The following is a 27,999-nucleotide window of genomic DNA, read 5'->3' as shown; positions in this document are numbered from 1 at the left end:
GTGGTACTAGTAGTAGTAGAAGTAGTAGTAGTAGCAGAATCCACGGATTTGCGCGACGTCGCTGCAAATCTTGGCTCGAGAGATTCTTCTTTGGCTGCATCGCGTTTCCGTTCCCCCGTCGCTGTCCGAGTGGTTCCGTCCGGTATCGAGGAACGGACCGGGGTGAGGTTACGCGTGGAGATTCTTATGGATAAGCGTCCGCGGTGAATCGCTAATTAGGGGTAGTGGGACGAGCTCTGAGGGGCGGTGGCGTGCTCGCGGGAGGAGGATACGGGGTGTACCTAAGGGAGGCGGCGGCTGTCGCGGTGGGAGGCGAGGATCTTCGCGAGATCATCGCGACCGGGGGTGGCGGTTGCCAAGGCCATGGGAGAGCCGCGGGATAGGGGAACGGCGCGGTGGCCGCCGCTGTCGGATACGGAGACGTGGTTCCGGTGGCGGCTCTGCTTCCGGGATGCGGTTGGCCGACGGTTCCGTAGAGAAGCGCCGTCGACGGTGTCATCCACGGTGGTAACGCGTGCGCCGAACTCTCGTGCTGCGACTGCTGTTGCTGTTGTTGCTGTTGCTGAGTCTGTTGATGGTGTTGCTGCTGCTGCTGCTGCTGCTGGGCACCGAGGGCTGCTGCCGCCGCAGCTGCGGCCGCGGCCGCTGCAGCCGCTGCCGGCGACGACATCGCGAGATGCTCGTACAATCTGACGGGGGCGACGCCGCATCGCACCAGTTGTTGCTCCATCAGCTCCATCGGGTCACTGAAAGCAACGGAAACGATCCCGGGGAAAATTAGTCGTGGTAGGAAGGCGCTGCCCGACGTGGATAGGTGACGTTGGTCGCGTGGAAACTCGCGAAGAAACGGCAAAGATAACCCAGCGAGGCCGGTGTTCGAGCCCACGAGATAAGATCGAACGGAACGGAGCGAGGCGCGTCCTCGTGATTAACCGATCGACGTTATCGGCATCGAGTGGCATTTAGAGGGGAATGAATCGATGAGATTTCACGCGGATAGAGAGCGAGGGAGACGGGAGAGTGGGAAACGGGGAAACGAAGCGGATGGAAGAGGAGGTCTGGGTTGGCGGATAATTAAGACGACGTTTTCTCATTGACGTCCGCGGACCTCGGAGCCACGACGGTGTAACGTGATGGATGATTTCGTGCATTAGACGCGAGCTTAATTAGGGTTAATTACGGCCGATTGTACGCGCGGAACGATCGGTCGTTCGTATTGGCAGGACGCTAACGAGCGAATTATTGGCTGGCCGCGGATCAAAACGGCTGGCGTCTCCTTCGTGGCGTTCGCGTGATATTCGCGATAATTAATGGTCGGTATCATTGCGAAGTCGTGCACACGTTGCATCGTCATTTCCTACTTTCGTGATTACGCGCGGGAGTGGTACGTAAACACCGTGCGATTATCGCCGAGACTATCTCGGTGATTAAGACTTCATTGTGACCGTCGTGAACGACGACGGGACGACGGGAACGAGGGTTCTCTCTCCGCTATTCTCGTTTCCACGAGTTCTCTCCCCTTTTCCTCTCTCGCGCCCTTTTTTCCCCGGCAACGTCGACCACGAAACGTTCGAACGCGAACACTCGAAACAAGAGGTTGGTCGTTGCTGCGTCGCGGCCACCCGACGCGCCCGGACCCACCCGCGTTGATCCCCGAGAAAACGATCTCGGTCGATGGTCCGTGCGGCGCACGCAGTTCGGTAGGCTCGACAGAACCTACGTCGAGTGGTCGAAAGAAAACCTGACACCGGCGGCACCGGTGGCAGCGGCTAGTCCGACCTCGTCGGATAATTTCACCGCGGTCTGCTCGACGATGATACCTCCTATCGATCATCCGGTTCCTCGAAAGCCCGAGAAACCTCCAGACGTCTGGAGAGTTTCTCTTTCACGCTTGCCACCCGGCGCCTCGTCATTTTGCCACAATCGTCGCCGAATCCGCCGAATCCGCCGATCCCGCGAGGACTACTCGCGATAGTAGGCGACCGCGAGAGTCGTGCGTCTACGAGCAAAAGGGCGTAAAGAGCGAAAGAGAGGAATTTGCGCGTCTCGGTTACCGGTCGACTGTGCCGCTTAGCGCGTAACGCGACACCAAAGGACGCGGAGAAACTGGAAGAAGGTGGCGGCGTGTTCGGGAGATTCGCGTGGTACGGCGGATTGCGGACCACCGGAAGGTAGCGTTCGCGTCGAAGCGGCTACCGTGCCTACGATTCCCGATACGACGACGACGACGACGACGACGACGACGACGACGACGACAACGGGCTTTCTCCGGTCTGGAACGAGGAAGACGAGGAGGAAGACGCGTTCGGGTTTGAGACGTTTCCGACGAGAGAGCGATAGGGCGATGGGGCGAGAAGGAGAGAGAGAGAGACGGAGGAAGGAAGGAAAAGAGGAAGAGGAGCGCGCGAAAGAGCGAAGGGCCCGACGAAACGAGTCCCGGCTGAAAAAGGCGAGGGATTAGGGGGGGGCCCGGGGCTAATCGCCGTCCGCTCGAACGTGTCGGACCACACACCGCCGCGTCCACGGCCATTCCTCTTCTCGTTCCTTTGAAATATCGCTGTCAAACGGCCGAACTCTATTAGTCGTCACGTACGATCGCGGCGATTCCATCGGTACGAAGAGAGCGCGACTCGCGAGCGTTTAGCGGAGGCAGAGGAGCGTCGCGCGTCGGTACGGAGAGTCACGGATACGCGCGTGTGCGTGTATGGGTGGGTGCGTGCGTGCGCGCAGCTAGCTTTGCACCTGTGTACGCAAAGCGGAAATGACGCAGCAGAGAGTCTCTATACGCATTAACCCTGGTTGCAATTCACGACGCGCTGTAGCCTCCCGGCCTTGAATTATATCCTTAATGTTTTCATAAAGCTTCCTTATGTACAGACAATAAAAGCCCTAATTACAGTCGTTCGCCAGGACGAGAGAGCGGCCCGAGGCGGTCGCCTATTACTATTCGTGCTATGCCGACCCTCCTGTAATTGTTACACCGAGCAATAAATATTCCTCGTCGATCTGACGAGTCTGCGTTTTCCCCGTAATGGCGCGGTTACGCTCGAAACGTTCTAATTAGAGGCCACCGCTGTTACCCATTAAAGTGTCCACGACGTCCGCGGCTACGCCCTTCGAGGATCGCCGATCTATAAACAACGATCCGATATTTCGATCGCCTTTACCGATCGCCACTTTTATTCCCTTCTCTCTCTCTCTTTCTCGCGATCCTCCACCGAGTATCGAGAACGCGAGGTTTTCTTCCGTCTCCGCGATTCGTCGACCAGAGCAAAGTCCTCGCTTCGCGTGGTTTCTCGTTCTGGCTTGGCGAACCGACGTAGCGACGACGGAAAGAGCCGATCGCTACGAACAGAAACCTCCACCACCGTTCTATTCCGTCCTTTCTCACGCGAACCTATTTTATTTGCTCGACGAGACACGCGCGTGTCGTCGTGGTCGTGATCGTTGCTCGGCGAACGATAGAAATGCGTGGTGGTTCGGAGATCGCGAAAACGCGAGTCGATATCGAGGCGTTTCCGGTAGGCGCGAGCGTGCTTTCGATGCCGCCGCGTAAAACGCCGAAGCGTTTTAACGGAGCTCGCGATATTAGCGCGCGGAGGGGATTGCATCGAATGAGGAGCCTGTTATTCTCCGCCTACCCCGAGGCTGACACAGGGCATTAGGTAAGTGGTAGATAATAATAGGTTACACCCCACTGATGGTCGAAGGTAGTTCATCGAGCGACGCTGCCTCGCTCTCTTTCTCGTTCTCCCCGCTCTCTGTTTCTTCCTCTGTTTTTCTCTGCTCGCCTCGGTTACTATCGCACGCATCCCGTAAACGAAAAAGATTCAAAAGACGCGGCTCTGTCTTCGATGGAATTTCGACGACGACGACGACGACGACGACGATCGATGGATCGGTGGAGGCAGGCATAAGCGGGGGAATGGCAGAAGGTTCGGAGGTGGATGAAACCGTAACGGTCGGGAGAAAAAATAGGAAACGGAATGCACGGAATGGAGGAGAGCGAGTCGGGAAAGCGAGAGAAAAAGCCGGGGATGGAATGGGGGGGGGAGGGGGAGGGGAAGCTTAAGAACGGAGCGGGAGAAAAAGAAGAAGGGTAAATGAGAAACGACCGAGCGATCGCACTGAAATACGGGTAAGAAGATTCGAAAAGAAGTCGGGGCGAAGCTCGCAGAGCGCGCGAAGAAGGAAAGAAAGAAAGGGAGAAATGGGCAGAGAAAGAGCGAGTGTAACAGTGAAGAAATTAATAGCCATAAAATATGAATAGAAATTAGCAGGTTCGGGGTGGCGTGACGCGTTTGCTCGCTCATTTCCTTTCGGCGCGTTGAAAAACAACAAAACAACGCAAAATACGGTCGAGCCTGTAATTTACCCGGCTGCCGCCGAGCGGTCCGACGCGCGATCGAGCCGGTTCGGTGTGAGTCACACAGGTACGAGCCGTGGCGGTCTAGGTGTGCGTACCGAGCGATCGTACGTGGAAGCCGCGTACGGCGAGTAGCTCGCGAGTGTGAGTGGTCTCTCCTCGGTCGCTTTGCAGCGAGCAGAGGATCGCGCGTACCGCTGCGAGGCCGACACTCTTTCGACTCCTCTCTCGGTGCTCGCAAGCCGGCCCATCATCGTCGTCGCACGGTAGGTATGGAAGGTAATGATCCGGTAATGACCCTGACGCGTTGGATAGCCAGCCGATATACGCGTCGGCGCAGCTAGTACTCGTCCAACGTTTCTCCACCTTCCTTTATTCTCTCTCTTCTCCGTTCCTCGGCCCGCCTCTTGTCCCCATTACTCCCGCATCGACGCCTTCCTCTTCCTCTTCGTCCTTTTTTCCTCACAGTCCTTGTCGTCGTCGTCGTCGTCGTCGTCGACGTAGTGCTTACAACCACCTTTCTCTCTCTCTCTTTCTCTCTCTCTCTCTCTCTCTTTCTCTTTTCTCACTAGAATCCGCCGAACGATGCACGCCGAGACCTTTGTTTTTGCGTTTTAAACGGCGGTTATTAGCTCCGCGGCGTTCTCTGGCCACCGAAGCTTCTTCCTTCGTCCTTTCTTCCTCCGTCTGCGTTGCTCACCAACGCGCGTTCCTTCTCCGTCCTCGTCCGTCCATCTGGCAGTTTGGTAATGCGGCCGGCTAATGGGCCAGAGCGATGGAGGACTTTGGGTATCGGTTAGAGCTGTCCAAGTTGCCGAGGGTTGATGCTGCTAGTTCTGTCGGTGGACGCGAAACGGAGGAACGAGGCAGGGTGATGTTCCTCTTGCTCGAGGACCTTCGAGAGAGGGAGAGAGCAAGAGAGCAAGAGAGAGAGAGAGAGAGAGAGAGAGAGGAGGGAGAGAGAGAGAAACGCGCGGGAAAGAGAGAAAAGGAAAGTCGAGAGTTTGCCAGAGGAAAAAGAGGAAGAAGAAGGCCAGAGCGGCAGCGGTAATGACAGGCCGTCCGCTCTCGAAGCTAATATAGATGAATGCCCTGCCCTCCTTGCCCTCCGGAACCAGCGGAGTGAAGAACGTGGAATCGCTCTTTCCCTTCTCTTCTCCTTCGCCGAGGTATCCTCGCCGACAACGTCCACCGACCCTCCTCCTCTTCTTCTTCTTTTCCACTTTCGGCTTTCGGCAAACGACGACGAGGACGAGGACGACGACGACGACGAATCCACCGATTTCGCCCCTTTCGTCGAGAGAATGCCGCGAAAGCGTGGTTGATTTTGCTAGTGGACGCGAGAGACGCGATAGAGAGGCTCTACTGTACGATCCACGCACACACGGCGGCAGGCCGTCATCCCCTTTGCGCGAGTCGGAGCGGCGTTTCTCGTTCGTGGTCTCTCCGGCGTTTTTCACCAACGTCTCTGCCGGCGTTCAGGCAATTTCGAGTTTCTCGCGGCAGCTGGCCGTAAATTTGAACCTGCGAGGCAAGGTCAGACGGAGCGAGACGAGACCAGACGAGGCACGGCGAAGCAGGGCGAGGCGAGACGCGCGCGGCATCGAGCAGCCACGTTTTTATAAATGGTTCTTAAATTTTCGCAGTTACCGTAATATCTTTATAAGAACGATTTCGGGGCTTTTTGCGGCCACGTATGCCAACGCGGACACGAGGATGGCGGCGGGGCGAGGGAGAAAGAAGAACGGGGTACCAGAGCGGTTGCAGAGGGGCAACGGGAGAGCGAGAGGAAATGGGCGAGGAGGGGTGGTAGGGGTAGGCAGGAAAGAGGAAGAGCGAATTGGGATAGGGAGGAGAGTGAGAGCGGGGTGAGCTCGCGAGCTAGCGAGCTAGCGAGAGAGCGAGCGAGGGGCAAGAGGGTGGGTGAGAGTGAGGGTGAGGGTGAGGACGAGGCTGAGGGTGCGAGAAGGAGAGAGGGGGAAAGGGCCGAAGGGGCATCTATCTATCAGCGGCGGCGTGAAGTGGGCGGGAGCATGCGCCGTATTGCCCCGTACGGCCGCTCTCTCATTAACTCCGGACGCCGCCAGAGCCGCATCCGTGCAGCCGAACACGACTGCCGTAACCGCTGCGCCGTACCGCGCCGCATCGCGCGCACCGCCGATCCTTTTCTTCCATCTTACACACGCCCTTCCTTATCGCCGGCGATACCTTTCACGAATATTCTCGCCAATGTCCCCGACGTACGCCACCGTTTCCCTCTTTCTTTTCTTTCCTCGCTTCCCTATACCGTCGGGAAATCGCCAGTTCCTCTCCGCGAGACCCCGAGACTACCACGAGGATCGTTGAAGAGGCCTCCGCGCCGTGAACGGGCCAGGCACGATCGAATGACGGAGCAAGATTTTTCGTGATCTCGGTTAGGCAGGTGCTGATTTGAGGAGGGTCGCGTTAGACCGGACTGTGATTTCCAAACGATCGTCCTCTCCAAACTGCCGTGTCATTAAAGCGTGGTCGATCGCGCGGTGGACCGCGATGCGATTTCGTCCAATCTTTCTCGACGCGAGGGTTCAGCGCGAGGAATTTGTCCCTGCATCGTGGAACGCGACGACGCGGCGCGCTCGCTTCGAATCTCCCAAATTTTCTAAACGCCACCGCCTGCCATTCTCGGAAGCGCGTCAAAGATCGCGTCGAACGCATTAGCGGAGAGAAGGACTTTCCGGTTGAGCCTCGACACGCCTCCGATTTGCACGTGATTACCGCCGGACCGTACGCTCGTTCCGAGAGAACGAGAAAGCCTGTCAGGCATAGTTCTCTCGTGACTCGAGCCTTCGTGCTTTGTTCCCATCTTCGATTCGTTCGCGATCCTTCCAACCGATCCTCTCTCTCTCTCTCTCTCTCTCTCTCATCTTTCTCTCGTTCTGGTTCGTCCTCGCGAGTCGCGGCGTCGCGACGTCGCGAAGAAAGAGAACGCGTGGAAATCTGGAGCGGGAACTCGTAATAACGCGGGGCCGTCTATCTGGCCAGCGGTAATGACTTTTTTAATTAGATCGGCAAAGTTTCGGCGGCCCTAAAATCTTTTAATTATTACTCCATTACGAGCGAACAAATTATTTAATCGCGTCGTTTGCACGAACCCCGGAGCAGGTGTGCCGCAGACGGCGCGACACGCCGGGCCGATGCGATCGGATGCGATTCCAGGCGATTCGAGGCGAGGTGGCGCGAGGCGAGGAAAAAATAAATACCCGAGCGTAGCTAAGCGAATGCGTCCGAGGCTCGATGTTTCGCGAGCGGAAGGCACGGCTGTTCGGCGGTAGCGCGCGACCGGAGACGAGACGACTTTATTGGGTAGCCGTTATCGATTCTCCCGGTATACGTGCGTATACGCGCATATACGCGCGTATAGGTCGCCGTTTGCCAGCGCGATCCGCGGATTCAACGATTCGTCGCGTGGACGCGTTCGCGTACAAACTAGGGAGAAGAATCGCGCGGCGTGGCAAGCGGATCGGAAGCGGACGCGGAAAGAAAGTGGAAGGCGGGGAGAAAGCGGGGTAGGGTAGCGAGGAAATTGCGATTAATCGAGATCGTTTGTTGGCCGACGAACGTAAAGGCTGATAACGAGATGGCGTCCATCTGCCAAGATTAATGGTAACGCGGGTTATTGGAACGTTACTTTGTCGCTGTTAACGATAATCCTTTGACGCAGCGCGCGCGCGCGCGCACGCGGACGGTGAAAAAGTTCTTTTCTGTCACGCGTGTATACGCCCCGGCCGTAAACGCCGAGAGGATAGGAGAGAAAGCGAGGAGGAGGAGGTGGCGGTCACGCGTGTATACGCCCCGGCCGTAAACGCCGAGAGGATAGGAGAGAAAGCGAGGAGGAGGAGGCGGCGGGCGAGCGAGCGAGCGAGCGAGCGAGCGAACGAACGAACGAACGCAAGAGCAGGTGCATCGTCATTCACGTAGATAGATGATCGCGGATAACTCGGAATCGAGCGTCCGTGTGCACGCTTATTCGGGATCAAACGTGCCTCTCCTTCGACATTTAGCGTTGTATAAATTTCCACTTTTAACGAGATCTAAAAGATCGCGCGATAATTCGGCCGGCACGATGATTAAGGTGCCGACGTTATAATGGCGCGTAATGATCGTTCGTTCGTTCGCTCGCTCGCTCGCTCGGCACGAAACGAAACGAAACGAAACGAAACGAAACGAAACGAAACGGCGCTCGGAGAACGTCGCGGCTCTCCGAGATATGCGCGAAACGAATCGATCCACCGTGCTGGCGATTGCCGAACAAAAGTACCACGCGTTTTATTCGGTGCGTATTTTCTTCCACTCTACCTACCGATCGAAATCCGTCAGCCTCGACGAGTCTCGGAAACCTTTGGCGAACGGGTTGCTGTCGATCTTCAGCTTGGTTATCTGCAACATTATCGGCGCGCTCGGTAATTACGCTCGCATTCGTAATCGCGCGATCAACGCTGCGATCGCTTCTGCGATCAACGCGCTGCGATCACGAGCGCGCGAAGAAACTGGACTAATTTCGCGATAAGAAAGGTGGCGTTGGCGCGCGCGTTCGTTACGGTGTCGGCGAACACGGCTGTGCGAGCGCGTGTTACGAAATTAGTCGAGTTTCCGATCGAATCGCGAGAAACTACTCACCAACTGATTCTGGTAGGCCGTCACCGCGGTGAAAATTGCCTCGGGGAATATGAACGTTTTGTGCTCCTCCTTCTGAAGGTCCGTTATGCGAAGATTGTTGTCGTCCGTTTGTCGACACCGTACCAAATGTATCCTCGGTTGATATCTGTGCATCGAGTTCAGAACGATCTGAAAATAGAAGAGGAAAACGCTGAGAGCGAGGGTACACGCGCGATGATTTATAAAGTCTTAATTAAAGTCTCGGAAATAACTGGAAGCGTCGTCGTATAAATCCTGTTCGCGTTTCGAACGTTAATAGGCGACGACGGCCGGTAAGTTTTATAAACGGCCACGCGGCTCGCGAGTGCGCGCGCCAGCGCCCGCTCAAGCCGGCCTGTCATCTTTCTCGCCACTTATCGCTACTTATCTAATAATCGATAACGGGACGGAAATAATATCACGCGAGAATCCCGGTGCATCCGTGCAGCTAGATTTCGTTTTAACCGCGAGTCGTCGTCCCGCTCTCGCAACAGGTACCACACGAGTGTCTTTCGAGGGGATACTTTAAGAGGGAGAGTACGAGCGAAGCGAGATTCGCGATCGATACGAGTGTCGCTATTTCGACGGGATCGCGAGCGAATTTGCGACATCTCTTCGCTCTGCGCGTCTTAAACCCCCTTCGGCCACGCGTCCATTTATTTCCCTCCGGCGAGCTTTAACGCTAGCCCGGGAACAGGCGAGCTATAGCCGATGGAACCGGAGAAGTTGCGTATCGATTTCCTGTCTCAAACAATGTGCCACGATGAAACAAGTTTCTCGCGTAGATATCGCGCAACTCGCGCCTTTCAAACGTTCTAGATACATCAACGTTGCTCGAACACGCTGCCATTTTCTCGACACAATTGCGACTTTCGTGCACAAACTCGAATTTTCCACGTAGATCGCGTTCTCGCCGCGACCTACCTCCGTCCACGTACACGTCCCGCTTTTCCTCGATCTTTCCCTCCGATCGATAATTCCGCGGTTCGCCAACCCCGATCGATCAACCCGTTCGCGTTCGTCCGCGATCACGCGACACGCGTGTCGTCTGCCTCCCACGAGGTTACGGCTATCAGCCCCGGCTAAAAGGACGCGCCTAAATCGCGACCTACATCGTCCCGAGTGTCACACGTTCGGTCGTCGTGGTAGTCGTGGCTCCATGTCGCGGCGGCTATCGCGTAGAAAACGACCGAGCTCGTTATTAAGAGCGAGAATCGTCGCGAATCTTACGACATCGCGTATCCTCGGGGATGCGTTATTAAGCGGAATTTTTATTAGCGACGAGATTATCGCTGAAAATATATCTCGGGTATCTTTGGCTGGCATCGCGCGTTGACGCGCCACCAGACGTTCTCTCCGACGCGAGTGTACGCGCCGGCAGAACGCGGTGCGTCTACGCGAGCACGTATATAGATAGCCGAGATGGCGAAAAAAGGACACACGCGCGAATCGCGACGAGTCGTTATCGCGCGGTTCGATAATCGAGTAAACGTCTAAATTTCGCGCGGATAGCCGAGCAGTAATGGACAGTAGCCGAAGAACGGACGGTTATAACCTATACGCGTACCTTTTCGCCGCGCGGCGTCCAGAGCGTGACTCGGTGACTCGAGCTTATTAAGCTGACGCGTGTTTCTCGCGCGCCTCTTTTTATTCTCTCTCTATTTCTCTCTGTTTGGCGATACGTTAACGCGACGTTAACGTTATTGTCGCGATTACGCGTATTCCGTTGGCGTCGCCGGCGGAAAGGCAGTTTCTATCGCGTGATATCGTTATTACCGTTATCGTAACCGGCGAAGCAACCGGCGAAGCAACCGGCCAAGAACGTATGGTACGTTCGTTGGGTATTTCTAGGATGCGCGTGTATACTCTCTCTCTCTCTCTCGCGCGCGCGTTTACGTTGGCCCGATAAATCGAAATTGTCGCGGTAAATAGCGGTCGGTATACACCGATTATACGCTAATCGCGTATAGTCGAGAAACCGAATCCAATCCACTCTCATCGTCGGACGCGCACGCAATTTGCATCTAGCGATTTATCAAACAACGCGGCATCCATGTAATGTACGTTGATAGCGGTATTACATGTGCGATTTATAGTCGTTTTTCTCCTTCCATGGGGCTCTCTCGCTCGACCGCGATACCGCGTGGACGACCGATAGCTGTCGGTCGGGAGAACGAACCTTCTTCCACGACCGCGATGGCAACGGCAACGACGAGGACGGCGACCGGGTCCGGATGGAAATGTCCTCGGAACGTTTCGTTACTTAATCCGGCAGCCGCGACGCGGCTCGTTTCTCGCTCGTAATTTATTTTTATAACGCAACAGTATACCATGAAATTAATATCCCCGAGTTGGCCACGAACCGTTTCCTTCTCTTTCGCAACGCTCCTTTACGTGACTATTTATTTTTACCGCTATATCGATACCATTCCGCGTGGAATTATCGTCGCTCGTGTTGTTGTCGAATCGCGTTGTCGCGTTTACAAACGCTCGCGCTGAAAACACCTCGCGACGACCACGAAACGTCTTCTTCAAGGCGAGTTTTACGCGCATTATTCCCCCCCTCGGTTGCGACACTCGAAGAAAAGGAAGGAAAGGTAGGAAAAGAAGGGAAAAGAGAGAGAGAGAGAGAGAGAGAAAAAATGGAAACGAACGATTCGGTATATCTGCGAGAGGCGGAGAACGCGTCGTTGATATCCTAGCGTTGTCATTTACGATTATGCAACGGCTTATAAATTTTTCATTCGTCGCGTCGCACGATGGTGCAAGGACGAATAACGTTAAACGAGCGACGTTATATTCTGGATATCGCACCGCACGGTGTCCCGTCCTTCGGTTGCAAGATTGTTCTCGATGACGGAGAAAAAGGAAAAGGTCTCGAATTTAATTCGAGTCCGGATAACGAGTACGCTGCGCGGCCCCGTGTGGACCGTGCACCGTAGACCGTGCACCGTGGAGAGGTTTCCAAGCGGGCAACTTTATGCCCGTACGATTATAGGTGTCTGGGATCCCGGGGTGCCCCTATCCGTTTTCTCTGCACCGTTGGATAGTGGGACACCCCACTGCAACCTGTCAGAACTCCAATTTGCTCTACTCTGTTCACTCGACTAGTGTGGATGCCACCGAACGCGTACGTGGCACGATTCGCCATTCGCGTAAGCCACCTCTCCTACTTTTTATTTCCACTCTCATTTTTTAAGCAATCGTTTCGAAACCGTCTCGACGTGTCTTTTGCCAGGGATAATCGTTTCGTTTTATCCGCTCGTACCGTCTTTGCATCGTCCTTTTTCCTTTTCCTTTTCCTTTTCCTTTTCCTCCGCCTTTCTTTTCTCTTCGTTTCGAAACCGTCTCGACGTGTCTTTTGCCAGGGATAATCGTTTCGTTTTATCCGCTCGTATCCTCTTTGCATCGTCCTTTTTCCTTTTCCTTTTCCTTTTCCTTTTCCTTTTCCTTTTCCTTTCTTTTCTTTTCGTCGCTGTAATCTCGCGAGAATCTGCGTTTACGCGTTTGCAAGGACACACCCCGTGTACGAGCGTGCGCATACACGGCAGCCAGGCACACGGATAAAATAGCGCGTCCGCGTAACTTTTCCTTTAATTTATCAACCCTTCCCGTCGCTTCATTTCTACTCCTTTGGATACTTCTACAGGGAGCCGAGACGCGAAACTCGATACCTGGCGTCAGCCTAAAGGACATTCCGCGCGTGATCGTGAGAATCGTCGTTTTCCAAGGAGCCACGTATCGGATTCAACGTAGACCACGTTCCTTCGTTTCTCTGCCGATTTTAAACGCCACCTTTGTCCCTTTAGACCGGAATTTTTCGGTCGAACGGAACAAACGGAACACGGAACTTTCTACCTTGCGTTTTCTCTCGCGTTCACCGACGCGACGCACGGTCGTCCAGATGTTTTGCCTCGAGTGGCGAAAAAACCGGTGTAACTCTCCCGCGAAAATCACACGGTTCGGCCGATTGCAACGATTTACTCGCTACCGAGAGGTAATAACGACGATGATAACGAGCTTTACGCTTTCATCGAATCGACCCGTATTAGTCGCGCCTTTCTATTAGATCTGCCGTTTAGTCGATTACGCCATAAATCCCGATCGAATATTCGCCATCCTGCCCGCTGCCCCCCATTCCGCGTATCGTAAATCATTTTTAATCTCGACGTTATGGCTGACCAAAGCTGCTTCCTGGTAAGCCCTGGCGCTACACGAGCGCGCAACGTTAAGAAATTATTAATATCTTTCGATTGCAACGCGCGTCTCGTTCTCGCGTTCTTCGCAGTCGCGGTAAATATTTCGCGGTTAGGTCGCGCGAACAAAAGCGCAGTTTTTAGCTCGTTACGCGTTTCGTTGCGCGCGCGCGCGAGTTGGAGCATCGACGACGAGGAGACGCAAGAATTTGATCGCGGGGTGTTTTCGTCGTGGTCGTTTCTTCCTTTGCTCCTCGAGGCACGGATCCTCGATCGAGGAGGAATGAAAATGAAAAAGAGAGGAAAAAGGAAAAGAAGAAAAGAAGAAAAGAAGAAAAGAAGAAAAGAAGAAAGAGGCAGAGGCTCGGGACTCGTCGAGTTAAACTCGATCTTCTCTCGCGCGTTCGCTCTCCTCGACTTTGTATCGCGGTCGTCCCAAAAAGCATCGCCGTTGCTCGGTACCGAGGCTCGTGTACCGTTGCGACGTAATTCAGATTTACAGGAGAGAAGGATATCGGTGGATCGAAGAGCCTAGTGGCCAGCATCCGGGAATAGTGGCGGGAGACGAGCGCGGGAAACGCGCCTCCCCGCAGGTATCGTAGAAGAGGACTCGTGGACGCAGGTGGATGCTTGCTTTTGGACCACCGTGTAGTAGCCAACACGCAGGCGGGGGTCTTATAATATCGCGTCATACGAAACGATGAAATAGTGGCCGTAGCGAAGGAATGTTCCCTACCACTTGAGTCGTCGAGTTGAGTTGACTGGCGTTGCGTGGCTCTCCCAGCTCTCCCGGCTCTCCCGGCTCGACTCCGCTCACCACGACTGCTTTTAACCGGTGTGTCTGTTCCTCGACACTCGCCTGCCTAGCCTTTTTTCCCCCTCTTTCTTTCTTTCTTTCTTTCTTTCTTTCTTTCTTTCTTTCTTTCTTTCTTTCTTTCTTTCCTTCTTCCTTTCCTTCCTTCTTTTACCCCGCTCCTTTCCTTCGCACACTTCCTCTCGACCATGCTTTACATGTATATTCACCTACGTATACCCATCCTTTATGCGTCAACGTTTCACGGCATATATACGCGAGTTGTCCGTTGAAAAATGCATTTTTCGAGATGTACCTACGTATGTCCACGGCCAGCACGCGCTACTACGATGCTATCCGGGCTGGAGGACGGAATCCTCGGAGGAATCGGATCGTCGTCCACGACCGACCGACCGACCGTCCCGCGGATCACCCTTGTTGAACACACGAGGGCGAAACAGATGACTATCGAGACGTCGCAAAGTTGTAAAGTGGCGTCAGAAGTCGGTGTTAACGAACGTCTAATTAGGCTAGATCGAGACGCGCGCGTACACCTTCGTCCGGTGTGCAACCACGCTCGTCGTTCCGCGCGGTCGAGGAGGAAGCGTAGTCGAGAGCCGGCTATCGTGCCCGGCGCGAGTCTGTAAACGTCGATGCGCGATATCGCGCAAGGATAAAGATTAAAACGGAAGGGAACGGAAGGGAACGGAAGGGAACGGAAGGGAACGGTAGGACGCGAACCGGAACGTAACACGGATGAACGAAGGTGCGCGCGGAGGAAAGAAAGTGTCGGGAAGGAGCACGAGGTTCTCGAGGAGGAGAGGGCGCGCACGAGAGACGGGAACAGGCTGCGGAGAGAGATTCAAAAGGTGCTCAACAGGCCAGGCGTGGGCTACTCGTGATCATCATGACAAAAGCTCCGGGCAAACATCCATTCAATTTATTAGCTTATAGGCATGCCGTCGTGCCTACTATACACACCACCTACGACAGACACCACCACCAACCGCCTATAATGCTCGTAACATTATGGCCAGTCCGCGAGTGGACGGTTCGCGCGACCCTCGTTTACTTCTCTCGCCTCTCTCCGGATCTACGCTGCTCTTTTTCCGCGTTACTCTCTTTTCGCCATACAGTTATACTTTTTACGATGTTAACTTCCACGGGCAAACCACGATATCTCAACGATCCGCGACGAAACAGTCTCGATTCCACGAGCCGAGCTCTGCGCGCCACGTCGATTTTCCTTTCGAACGACCTAACCGCGTCGCTACTATCCATTTCGCCCAATTCCTCCGCATTTCTCTCCTTGTCCCATCCTCTATCCGATCCTACGCGTATCCGTGCTCGTGCCATCGTGGCGGTGCTTCGGACAGAGGAACGAAAAGGGAAGAAGAATCGGTGTACGCGGAAAGATGGATGCGTGCGCGCGCTACGAGGGCGACGACGACGACGTGGACGAGGACGAGGACGAGGACGACGACGGTGACGGTGACGGTGACGAGGATGACGACGGAATATTACGTTTCACGGGCTAGCAGCTTCGACGCCCACGATTAACGAGCGGTGTTGATGATAACGCCACGCCTACGTGCCCGGTAACGTCGCGTATCCGTTTTACGAGGCCATTTTCGGTGCGCGCGAACGTCCGAAATCTCGTCAACGACGTCTTCGATGCCTCGAAGCAGAGCGAAACTGCGCGATTCCAGCGGTGAAAAATGACACTGTAATCCGTGAGCATTGTCGACGTCGTTGGCACGGGTCGTTGGTTAAATCTTCCGTCTTATTTTCGAGAAACACGCACGTCCCGCGCTCGACCCACCGCGCTCCCCGCCGCAAGGAACGCGCCAATGTGTGAATTTACCGATAAATAACTCGAATATCTGGCTAGTTTTGTTTACGGTACTGCTGCTCGCTGCGCGGTCGTCGCGACTTTGCCGAATACCGCGCGCTCGCGCGTTAAACCCGACTGTCGTTGCCCCGGCGGCGGCCCCTTTCCGGCCGCACGGTCCAACAGCGGTCCGGCAGCGGTCTCCGCTCTGCGGCCGCGAGCGAGCCGCAGCGAGCTTCGTTCGAATTTCACAGTCGTAAAAATGCGAGAAGCGTGCTGCTCCGAACAGAGAGGTAGATTGTTCCCGAGATCGATATTTGACCCACATGCCACGTTTACGAGGGTGCACGAACGACCGATTACGCGGTTGCTCGCGAAATTTCTTACCTGACCGTGCTTGTCCATGTCGTTGTTCGTCAGCTTGACCTTCTCGAACGAGACCACCTGCTTTCGTAGCTGATCCCCGGTAAACGGCGAGTCCGGGTGAACGTAGAGCCGCGCCGGCGCCGGAGGATCCGCTTTCCCCGCGACCAACCAACAGCTTCGGTGGTACGCGTATCGGTATCGTTTGTTGTCCACCGGAACGATGTCCATCAACACCGCGTACCTGCCCTCCGATTTTAATCCGCTGAACGATACTCGGCACGTCGGGAACATTCGCCTGAAAAATCCAACGCACGCTTTTCACCCGACTTCTTTCCAAACGCCAAAAGGCCATACCGCGGACGCGCGCACGCATACACCCGTACGTGCACGCATACCGGCCTATGCACGCGCATGCACGCGCGCGAGTACACCGTTAGAGAGCGGCACAAGGCTGAACTTGCCGTTTATCCTCCTATATTCTCTCTCTCTCTCTCTCTCTCTCTCTCGTACACGTTCACGCGCGAACCGATGGAAAATTCGACGTTTAACCTGAACGGATAACCAAGATCCTGGTCTAATCGCGGGGAGGGCGAAAAATGCTCGCGGTCGGGGAAGAGAATTAACGGAAAGCTGAAAGCATACGAGGAAAGGAGTGACGCGCGTCCGGACGTTCCCTGGCAAGCCGATTCTCGTTGGAAGCGTGGTGAGTTCTCGAGTTAGAATGCAATGCAGAGGCGCGTCTAACTAGTCGGTTTGATTGAAAGGAGCGCCCGCAGGCCTTTCAAGCTTCGTTACGAGCGAGTCACCCTTGAACCTCGTTATACGCAGTCAACTTTTCAACACCTCCAGCGTCGAGGCGCACGCGCCGGACACAGATGCGCCTCTTCGTTGACGTCGATGCACCCGAATACGCCAACCTTTCCCGACCTCTTTCTTTCCCGAATTTCCCTGCATCCTGCTACTAAACTCATCGTTCTGTACGACGCGCCATCTCGAGATGACGTCGCCTAGACGCAACGTGGCCGATCGGTTCGTGGAATGTCCGGGACCGTGCAATCCACGAAACAAGGTATGTCGCAGGACCTGCGTTCAAAGCGTCGTATCGATCCTGGAAGAATTGCCGCCGTGTATTCGATCGAGACTCCGTCAAGAGGACTTGCTGTCGGTGTTCGTCAAGGACCGCGTGCCCGAAGACGTGCCCGAAGACGTACCGTGTTCCATGGAAGACGTACAGGTGCAGATGATAGAGGAACGCTCGGACACGCGGCGAGGATCGAAGAGGGAAACGCCAACGTGGACGCGTTGGCAGCCGGACGACGCGAAACCGTCGCAAGACGAGAGTACGGCCGAGGTGACGCCTCGGGAAACAACGGAGGAGGAAACGACGCAGACGATGGACGAGAAGGCGATTCAAACGACGGAAACGATCGTTTCCGAGGTGACGTCGAGATACCGATCCATGTCCACGGGAACTAGGACCATCTTCCAACGCACCGGAGACGCGTCGATTCTGGTTCGAAACATGGCTACGCGTGGGATACGCGTATTCCGATCGACCACCAGAGTACCCACGTGTTCCTGTTGTCTGATCAACACCGTGGTTTACGTCGGTTTGCTGCTCTTCCTGGCGATATTCGCGAGGCACAGTCCAACCTACCAGATATTTTTGTCCAGCCAAATTTGCGGAGTCCTGGCTATCCTCGGCTGGAAATTGTCCGGCACTGTTCCCTTGTAATCCGTCCCGATCTCTGTTCTCATCGAGCGGTACGCGCGCGAAGACCGGTGGTAGCTAACGAGTCCGAACACCGCGAGAGGGAAGAACCAAGGAGGCCTGGTCGATCCGGATCGGGAGGATATGACGACGATCGCGTTGAAAAGCACGCGAACGAGACAAATCGTGCGCGCTCATTGAACGACGGTCGATCGGTTGCAGCCTCGAGACCGCAGATGCCGCAAATACCGCAATCGCTTGAAAGTCAGCAACCGCAAAGATCGATTCACGGATGAACAAGCTTTCTCGATGCCACTTCTCTTCCACGCCACGATCGCGACAACGAGCAACGCGCACGTCGCACGAGATATCGCGTTCTTTTCGTCGGCCCCGAAAACTAATCTCGTTAGGCACCTTTTCAACTGCCAGCATCCACGTTCGCGCGCTTCCGAGTCGACCAAGAGGCTCCATCGAGAAAAGGGACACGCGCGAAGAGAGAAGAAGGAGACCGCCGCTTCTGTTTCTACCGAGACGCTGCTATACCACTACGCTCCCTCGATGCGAATTTCCATCGAATCGCGATGTAATGTATCACGTAGAAAATGAACCGCCTCGAAGGGTCGTCTCCCCTGTACTCGAGAGGCTAAAGTCGGAATACATCGAAACGACTATTAAGCATCGATAGTAAGTCGATCTAGCGTTCCCTCCGTCCTTGGTCGCGAGTCCCCGTTTCGCGTTACGCCTCCCTAACAACCCCCGTGTATATCTCGCGCGAACACGATTGCCCTTATCTTTATAGAGAATCACGACGCACGAGTCGTCGATTCGTCACCCTCTCCAACGTTCGCTTCGCGTGTAAATTTCCCAAATTACCAACGACCGTGCGCGTAACGCAACGTGGCGCGCGATGTCGATGCTTTTATTTCATTTTCCACGCCATCCGTGTGCAGCTTGGTGGAGCAAAATCGGCGGAAAATTGCAGAGGACCGAAGCGATTGGCGCGATCGAACGGAGAAAAATCGGTTCGCGCTCTGTTCCTCTCTCGTTCTCGTGGCTTCGCCATTGCTGTCTCCGGTTGTATCGTGTATTTCCCTGTCAAATTAGGCAGAAACAAACAAGCCCTCCATGGGCCGTGGCTAACGAGCCCATAATCGCAGGAACACCTCGACCCCAAAGCACCCCAACAGACTGGAAATATACGCGTACGCGCGTATACGTGCAGACGCATACGTATATACGTTTGGCTGGTTTGTCCGTAGCGGGAGTAGCGTCGTATACGCGTTTCAGGGGTGGAGAGAGCGGTCGGAGAAGCCATCAGCCCCGAGGACAGAACCACTGGCGGAAGGGCTGCTACAAATGGATTACGGAAGCACTGGATATTATAGCGATCCGAAAGGCCATCCGAGTTACTTAAATGTTTGCCGAGCTAACGACTTCGCAACGCACCGCCAGGTGTTGTCCCTGTTATAATTATGTCCTGGCTCTTTCCGCGTCCTACCTATGTAGCTATTCCACGATCCCGAGCCGGCCAGCTCGATTCACCGTCGATCGTGCGATAATTAGCTCGCTGTCGACCTTTGCTTCTCCGCCGATAAGATATTCGTATCGCGCGACGAGTCGTTTCCCGACCAATCGACCGGCACCGTATTTTCTCTGCTTTCTCGCTCGTCGTTTCGCGCAAAATTCCTATCGACTTATTCGCGCTCGGGATAACAGGGATAAATAGACGTTTACCCGGGACTCGCTCGTTTCTTCGTTGGTTCGTTGGTTCGCTCGCACGCTCGCTTTCTCCTTTCTGATAACAGGGATAAATAGACGTTTACCCGGGACTCGCTCGTTTCTTCGTTGGTTCGTTGGTTCGTTGGTTCGCTCGCACGCTCGCTTTCTCCTTTTCTCCGCGTCACCGTGTCTCTCTCGCCCTCGCCCTCTTTCTCTCGGTTCCTCTATCGTCTTTTCATTCCTTTGGTTGTTCCGTGTGTCGTGTTTCGCGATCCGTGCACGTTCTCGCGTAACGTGCACGTTCACCCTACCGGTCGGGGCACGTGTGAGTGTATAATGTAGGTTGCTGGCACCTTGATGAAGGGTTCGCGTGACGAGTACCCTCTATCCGCCGGTATCCTGTCTCGCTCTCCGCTGACCTGCTCGTCCACACCTCCTATTCTACGCGCTGCTTCGCAGTCCACGCTTACCTACTTAAACTTTGAAAAATATACACTCGTCGCGACTGCGAACAGCCGTTCGACGTTCGCTACCTTTGCCGTGACTTTACGAACCGTTGCGTCGGACAGACGCGACTCGCGCGCGTACGCCAAAGCCACCGAACCCGTTTCCCGTACGAACACACCCTGGCATCCTTTTATTTTCCACGATGACATCGCAACAGGCCACGGCGTATCGGTTTAGCGGTAAATAAAAAGAAGATAAGGGTTCGTTATCGGGTCAGGTGAAACGAGGATCGGCGAAAACTCGTTGATTATAGGGGACGAGACAAAAGAACGGCGGCCCCGGCTCTAGAAGGAGCCCGAGTCCTTCGTTCGCCGACTCGACACACACGGAGAGAAAGAGAGAGAGAGAGAGAGAGAGATTTCAACTTTCTTCTTTTCCACGGCAATAACGACGTTCGACTTTGCACGCACGAAATTGGCTTTGTTCGCGATATCGAAATCGAGGCCAACTCGCGGAGAAGAGAACGACAACTCGAAGAAAAAGACGACGGAGGGACGAAAGGAAGAAAAGAGGGAAATACGAAGAGAGGTTGAGAAAGAGAGAGAGAGGGAGGGAGGGAGGGAGGGAGAGAGAAAGCAAACGCTGGCGGGTGCCAACGTGGGAAAAAAGAGACCCCGTGAGCTAGTCCTCGAGGAGGAAGAATCAGAGGAGTATATGGTGCTGGCACCCCGTAGGGCCAGACAATTCCACCTGATTGGTCCGAATTCGTATTGTCACTCGAGAGACTGACGTTTTCGTTCAGCTGGGATTTCGTGCCAAGTTTCTCGTGCTAACGACGCTATTCGTGCATCGCCGCGTTCTTGATATATCGATCGTGCCTAGAAAGAAAGTAAAGCCAGCGACACGCCCTGGAATTATATAGAAATATTTTAAATTACCGATTGTTTCGACGTTTACGCGTTCGACGATCGGTCGCGAGCGTCGCGAAGCGTCCCGGTGTAGAGCGCACTCCGAAATCCGGAACAACGGGTTTCCGTAACGCGTCGCCGTAATTCGCCATCTCGAAGCACAGTCGCGGCCGGGCATCCGAATCGGTTTCCAAGTTCCGTCGCACGATCGCGAGTGCTCGCTAGCGCGAGTCGTGGCAACGAGGGGAACCGTGGCCCACGACGAGTAATTTATAATTACACGGTACGCGTTATCGGTAGTCGTTTGTCTCGTTCGATTCTCCTTTCGACGATGGCTCGCGAGCTGACGGACCGGTCGCGTGTCCCGCGAATTATAGACGACGATAACGCGCCGTTTCTCCTCCATTTCGTCTCGCCGCGACGAAAGAGACGCGCGTTCATAGCCCGCGAGTAGAGGGGTGGTTTTGAGAAAATTGAAAGCGTTTAACGGAGTTTTCCGAGCAATTATTTCTTAGTCCGGCGACGATTAACGCGAACGATTAGCTACCGGCAGACTCGCGAGGAGGAAGAAAAGCCGGTGTCGTTTTAAGGCTAAGCGCAGAGGGAGCGCGTGGCAAGGGACAACGTTAGACGAGTCTCCCTTGCGCGCAAACATCTCGTAATTTCGACGTGGTCACGCATCCTTAGAGCGCGCGCAGCTGCGGCCTCGACTTTATTAGCATACCTATAAAAATGAAGGCAAGCGCGGTGGTGAGCGCGCGCGCGAGCGCACGCCAGCCAACCAACCAACCAGCGGTATATGCACACAGAGGCAGAAATTGCCGCGATAAATTACACCGAAAACTCGCTTAAATATCTCGTAAAACGTCGGTCAATGAAATCCATTAGTTCGAGTACGTTCAGTGGGACGTTTTGTTCGCGTTGTCGCAATTTGCCGGTATCCGTCGGACGCCACGGGGCCTACGAGAGCTAGAGCCGTGTGGTCTTTGTTCGTAACGCCGCGCTACCGGTCTTCCTCGCCGCGATAATTAACGACCGTCCACCGGAATCGTAACGGCGTGACGTTTCCTAATTGCGGCCGAAAAAAACTTTTATTTTCCCGTTATTAGCCGAACGCGTGTCTCTCGTTCGGCTACGGCTTTGAATTTGTTCACGCGTAGTAAATCGAGGCAATTATCGAAGCAGTAACACGGATAAGCGGAAAACGATTTACTCGCAGTCGGGGAAGATAACGCTACGAAACACCCCGTCTTCTTCCACGTTCGCCTCTTCCCTTCCCGATGGCGCTCTGCCATTTCCACTCGAAATCCCGGTTAATTTCTCTCCGTACGTCGGCTATTCTCCACCGAGTTTGCCACTCTTTCGTTGCACCTGCACGCGCGCAACGCGCCACTCGATTCAAGCGCGCGCGCGCGCGCGCGAATTTGCGGCATTTTTCGCTTACCTGCCCGTTTTCGTGATGATCATCTCCGTGCCGAGGTCGTTAAATTTGTCCCACAATTCCTTGGTTTCGAGATGACACTCGACGTCGCGTAGCTCGTCCGAGTTGCAACTGGTCCTCAACCGATGTTTCCGTTCGTGCTCGTTGTACGCGTCTTGACACTTTCTCGTGGAGGACGTCGTGCTCAGATCGTCCGGCACGCCGTGAACCGGTCCGTCGTCGACGCTGCTACACTCCTCGACGTCCACGTCGACTTCTTCGTCCTCTTCTTGAGTCGACTTTTCGGTCCCTTCGCTCTCGCCTTCGCAGTTGTCCACCTCGTCGTCCGCGAGCAACGCCTCGTCCGTGACTACGGTCGCGGTCGCCACTATGTTTACCGGCGACGACCTCGTTCCTGAAACACAGCGTTCGTGTTCGTGTTCGTGTTCGTTTTCGTTTTCGTCTTTGTTTTCGTTTTCGTTTTCGTTTTCGGTCGATATAGCCGGCGTAGTAGTATCGCTTGCGGACGCGCTTTAAACGGAGACGAAACTCGCGCGACACGCGGGGTTGGACGCGTGGCTCGTTAGCGCGGTGCAAAAAATTCTCATCTAGCATACGTCGTCTCCTGGAAAGTGACAAATACCATTCCGAGTAAAACGAAATGGTCGCGAAACGCTGTTTTTCATCGGGCCGATCGCCATTAAGCGTGTCGATTTAAACGAGCGAGATGAACCGAAACGATACGCAAAGCCGAATACAGGGGCGGGGGTAATTAATCGAACCGAGCGCGCATCTGCCACGAAGGTGGCGCCTAATTAAACCGTCAGATTTCAAGAAAGCCAATCCACCGCGCCAGTGTACACAATGTTAATTGCACCCGTCACGATACCGATCTGTTAATTTGTACTATTCCGCGCGAACAATGCGTCTTCCGGCGTCGTATCTCAAATTGGATCCGCAAGTGATACCCGTGCGTTTACGCACACTCTGCCGCACACGTGTCGCGGACGGAAAAAAATTGCTCCTCTCGAGAAAGTATTGCCGAACACGACTTCACCGGAGAAACCCTCTTCTTCCCCCTCTCTCGCACTCTCTCTCTCTCTCTCTCACACTCGTTCCCAGTTCCCTCGGTTCTTCCTCTTTCACCGCGGAACCCGCCGGTATCGAGAATTCTTCGAATCGAGCGAGGAGCCCGACGATTAAATCGCGACGATTCGAAAACGATCGAGTTTCCAACGAGGCGGTGTACGCTTGGAAATCGCGAGGAACGAGAAAAGTCGGCAAGAGAAACGGAAAGAAACGGCTCGTTTCCGGACACGTAGCGCGCGGAAGGTTGGATTAAAAAGAGCGGAAGCGGGTGTCTTCCATCGATCTCGCTCCACCGATTCCACTTTCCAATGTCGCTCGATATCGCTCTGTGTCGCGATATCGCCGAGTATACTCTTTTTCCTTTTTTTTTTTTTTTTTTTTATTCCCCGTTCCAGTGGCTCGGTTCGACATCGGGCATCGGACATCTGACATGGAACATCGGCCATCGGACATCGACACGGCACGAGACGAAGGTAAACGAAACAAGTTGGCGGTGTGGTCGGAACGAGTAGATGCTCGAGATATTCGGTGGATGAACGACGGCGCGAAAGTTTGGAAGAAATTCGTTTGTTCGAGCTAGGAAACGCAATGCTCGCGAACAAGAGGGAACGCCGGAGAATCGGTTCTGCGCCGTTAAGAACGAGTTCGTCGAGGGTCGCGTCCGGATAGTCGGCCATTTAAATACGGTTATCGTCGTTAAACTACTCGTACGCGTAATTAACGTCGCTGGAATTGTTTCCGATACAAAGTTGTACGAGCAAACGTTTTCACGCGGACGCGCGCTCGCGAGCGTGCGTCCAAACCGGTTTTTCCTCGAATTTTCGACGACGTATTTGACAGATATAGCGTGGACCAATTACTTTCACCGTTCCTGTCCAACTTTCCGGCGATCGTTAGTCGCTATTAACGCGAAAGTGCGCGCGCGGTTCCGCATTAGCCCCGACAAACGCGCGTTCGAATGCATCGGCGTGACCGGTTGTTGCACGCGCGCGACTTTGACTCGCGGCCGGAGCGTTTGGAAACGCGCGAAACGACGCGACGAGCGGAAATTTCGCAAACGGCCAAAGGTGCGCAGAAGAAAGAAGGGAATTTCGAAGAAACGGATAAACGCGACGATGAGAGAAAAAAAAGGGGACGCGAAGCGCGTTAAAAAGGAAGGTGAGTTAGCAGCGCATCGCGTGCGTTTCTCGCTGGTTGCGTGCATCATCGCATCTGCGTGCATGTACGCACTCACGCAGGCCGTGGCACTTGTCGCGCACGCATATCCCCCGATCCCTTTACCTTAACCCTATCTCTCCGACTCGAGCAACTAACAATAACGCGAATCCAAAGGCCGGGCCATGCGCGCGTGTTGCATTCGACTGGACGAGCGAAACTGGTAGGCAGATAGGTAGGTAGGTAGGTAGGTAGGTAGGTAGGTAGGTAGGTACTCGGCCGGTCTCGAGGCATCCGTATAGACGGTTCGCGCGTAACAGACGACAAAATTCCACAATTTCCTTATTGAGCCATCGCGAGCGGGACTGGTTTCGTGAAACGCGTGCGTCGCTTCGAAACAGCCGGTCGGCTCGACAACGGCGACCATCGGGGAAAGCCTGGTGTTAAAATTAACACCTCAACCGTGCGTGTTGCGTGCGTTCCGACCTCGACGTTCTTTCACGACATCACGCATTCGCGGTTTTCATCTCGAATTCCTGTTCTCCTTCGCCTCTCCTCCTCCTCCTCCTCCTCTCTCTCTCTCTCTCTCTCTCTCTCTCTCCATTTCGCTCTTTCGTACACACACACACACACACACACGAGCGCGCGCACACGGTAGCGAGAGCAATCCCTTATTCCCTGGTTCACCCCTTTTGTTTCCGAGTGGACACAAACGGAGGGATCGTGGATGGATGGTGGACGTCGTTAACGCGCGACCAGGGCGTTCGAACCACGACGTTCGAATCTAGGAAAGCACGAGGAGCGGAGCGGCGTGGTCGCGAGGAGCGTGAATCGCGACTCTAATGGCCGGGTACGCGATCAAACGGACGCAATAACGAGCTGCTACGTTCGCAGGCCGTGTCGCGATGTGCATTAATAACGTTGTATAACGACACGCGACGCGTTGCGACGATACGCCGTTAACGTGCATTTCGAGTCACGTCGGACGAATGGGGAATATTGGCGACGCAAGGTCGCAGATGGGAGAAAAGACGGAACAAAGTGGAGGATCGAAAGGGATGGCGAGATTTTTGGAGCACAAAGGGAGATCCGTGAGGGCGCATGCCTTGCCGGAAGCTTTCCGGGCAACGGAAGGAGTTAAAGCTCTGACCGTAGTGTGCCAAGAGGTGGTCCCATGTTCCATGATCTTAAGGCAAGAAGAAATATGACCGAGCTACTGACGTCAGCTTCCTTTTGCCACGACCGACAGTCGACCACCCAGAATCCTGTCACCACCCAGCCGTTCGAAGGACGTTGTTCAAAAGGATCGACGGAACCGAGCCGAATAACGATCGCGTTACACGAGTTGACGCGCTTCCTTCTAGATTCCTGGCTGCTACGACTAAACCGAGGAATACGAGAGAGGAGGAAAGAGAGCAAGGAGATAACTCGAGCGTCGAATCGAACGGCAACTTGGATGGGGATTCGAGCGCCATTAACCGGCATTAACGTTTATCGTTGGGCGAATTTCATTATTAAGTCGTTGAAATATCCCTTGGGTAGCGAACACGCCAACATTGCCGCGAGCCTGAATCGATTTCGCGTTGCCGCTTTACGGCACACACGCTTTTACATCGCCGTATTATTAATGCAAATTTTTTTCTCTATTATCCAGTAGCACTGCGAGATACAACGTATTCGCGAAACAATGATTACAGATGGCGGCAATAGGAATCCTATGAATCTAATTGCAGTTCGTATTTAATGTTTTCCACCTCGCCCACTCTATGTGGCAAAACTTGTTCTTGGGAACGATTAAGAATCTCTAGATTGCTACGGGAGCTGTAATGGCGTCGTTAACGGTGCTAATGTGATTACCGGCTGAAAGCACCGGACGAGTTCCCGAAGACAAAAACAGGAGCAATTTACGTTCCCTGCGTAGAAAAATCGTTCGTCCGCGAATGCTACTTTTTCGTTTGAAAATTAACGCGAATCCAACGTCCAAACCGATAATTTCCTTTCCCCCTCGTCCGCGGTGCCAACTTGGCTTATCGCTTCCGAGTAAATAATTATTATCGCCGTTTTCTTAACGACGCGAAATTCGAAGAAAACCTCGGCAATCGTACGCACCGCTTTTACCATCATCGGCATCGGTGCAAAGATAGCCGCACAGATCGTTAATTTTCCCGCGAACAGGTAAAATTTACGCGCCCGATCCGTTGGCAACAATTAGTCGCTTATTTTCTGCTCGGCAGTGCTCCCATTTCGCACGCTAATTATCATCCGACCCGCCAAATAACCCTCTTCGATCCGACACTCGACATTCTATTTTCACGCCTCCGATAGATCACGAAATCGTAATTAAACGGACGGAAGGTAGTCAACGCCTCGACTAATGGATTCCGAGCGACGCTCGGCTCCGACTACAGACACACCAACGACCAAACTTTCCTATCACCTCGAACGGTAAAATTACGCCATCGGGACGATCGTACCAACGCGGAAAATTCGCTTTTCCTGGCGTAGCGCTCCGATTATCGGTTTTGCCGATAGAACCCAGAGATTCCCGTGGAACCCGAGACGAAACACTGCGAGGATGCGTCGTTTTCGTCCGTTTCTCGTCTCGATCAGCGTACGATTCGCGCGAGAACGTTCTGGCAACGACATCGACGTTCGTCGGAGCACGAGCCTCGCACACCGTCGGATAGAAAACGGCTCTGCGCGTATCCTCGCGTACGCGACCATTTCGTCGCGCGACTCTACGCTTCCCGATAAAATATCGTTCTAATCGCGCACGCGACGACCCGACCGGCTTTGTGGACCAATTTCCGGCTTCACCGTCCGTCGATGAAGACAAACGCGGAATTCGTGGAACGAGAAACCTCTAGTTCCCCTTGGAAGGAGAAACGCGTACGTTACGTTCGCGCGACGTATCTCGTCGCGTCTCTCGTCGGACGAACGAACGGGGGATCGGGTAAAATCGGGTGGCGAAAAATAAAATTGCAACGGGGGGTGGTCGAGTTACGCGACCGAGCGGGAAATTTTGGAAAATCGTGGAAAACTCACGGTGATCGAGAGCAGAATTGGCGACAAATGCTTTGCCAGTTGGACATTCCAAGCTGGTATTAGCGGTAGCGGCGGCGTTGCCAATGCCCTGCAGGTGGTAATGCCCGAAGGACGGACCCCTGGGCGCCATGATGGCCGCGATGCTGAAGTCCGTCGCTTTTCCCCTTTCCCCCTTTGTAGGCATCCCTTCTCGGCCGACGACACTTTGATTCCGATTTTTCCCTCGTTCTTCTCGTTCTCCCTCGTGTCCGTGCTGCTTTTACTTCTCGTTTAACTCGT

At 54.3% G+C, this 27,999-nt stretch overlaps 1 protein-coding gene across 1 annotated transcript; it reads right to left on the bottom strand.

Moving 5' to 3' along the window:
• On the bottom strand, positions 1 to 27,999 carry LOC108547320 (T-box transcription factor TBX20). Its single transcript, XM_017899781.1, has 6 exons — positions 27,721 to 27,999; positions 22,456 to 22,846; positions 16,248 to 16,521; positions 9,023 to 9,190; positions 8,706 to 8,782; positions 1 to 746 (listed from the first exon to the last, which is right to left on the bottom strand). The coding sequence occupies exons 1-6, from the start codon at positions 27,902 to 27,904 to the stop codon at positions 212 to 214; spliced, it is 1,629 nt and encodes a 542-aa protein (XP_017755270.1). The 5' UTR covers positions 27,905 to 27,999; the 3' UTR covers positions 1 to 211.

This window comes from Eufriesea mexicana, unplaced genomic scaffold (genome assembly GCF_001483705.2).
Source record: "Eufriesea mexicana isolate 0111107269 unplaced genomic scaffold, ASM148370v2 scaffold994, whole genome shotgun sequence".
In the NCBI taxonomy this organism is placed as follows: domain Eukaryota; kingdom Metazoa; phylum Arthropoda; class Insecta; order Hymenoptera; family Apidae; genus Eufriesea; species Eufriesea mexicana.
The sequence above is the reverse complement of the archived record's forward strand: the minus strand, read 5'-3'. Positions and strand labels throughout refer to the sequence as shown.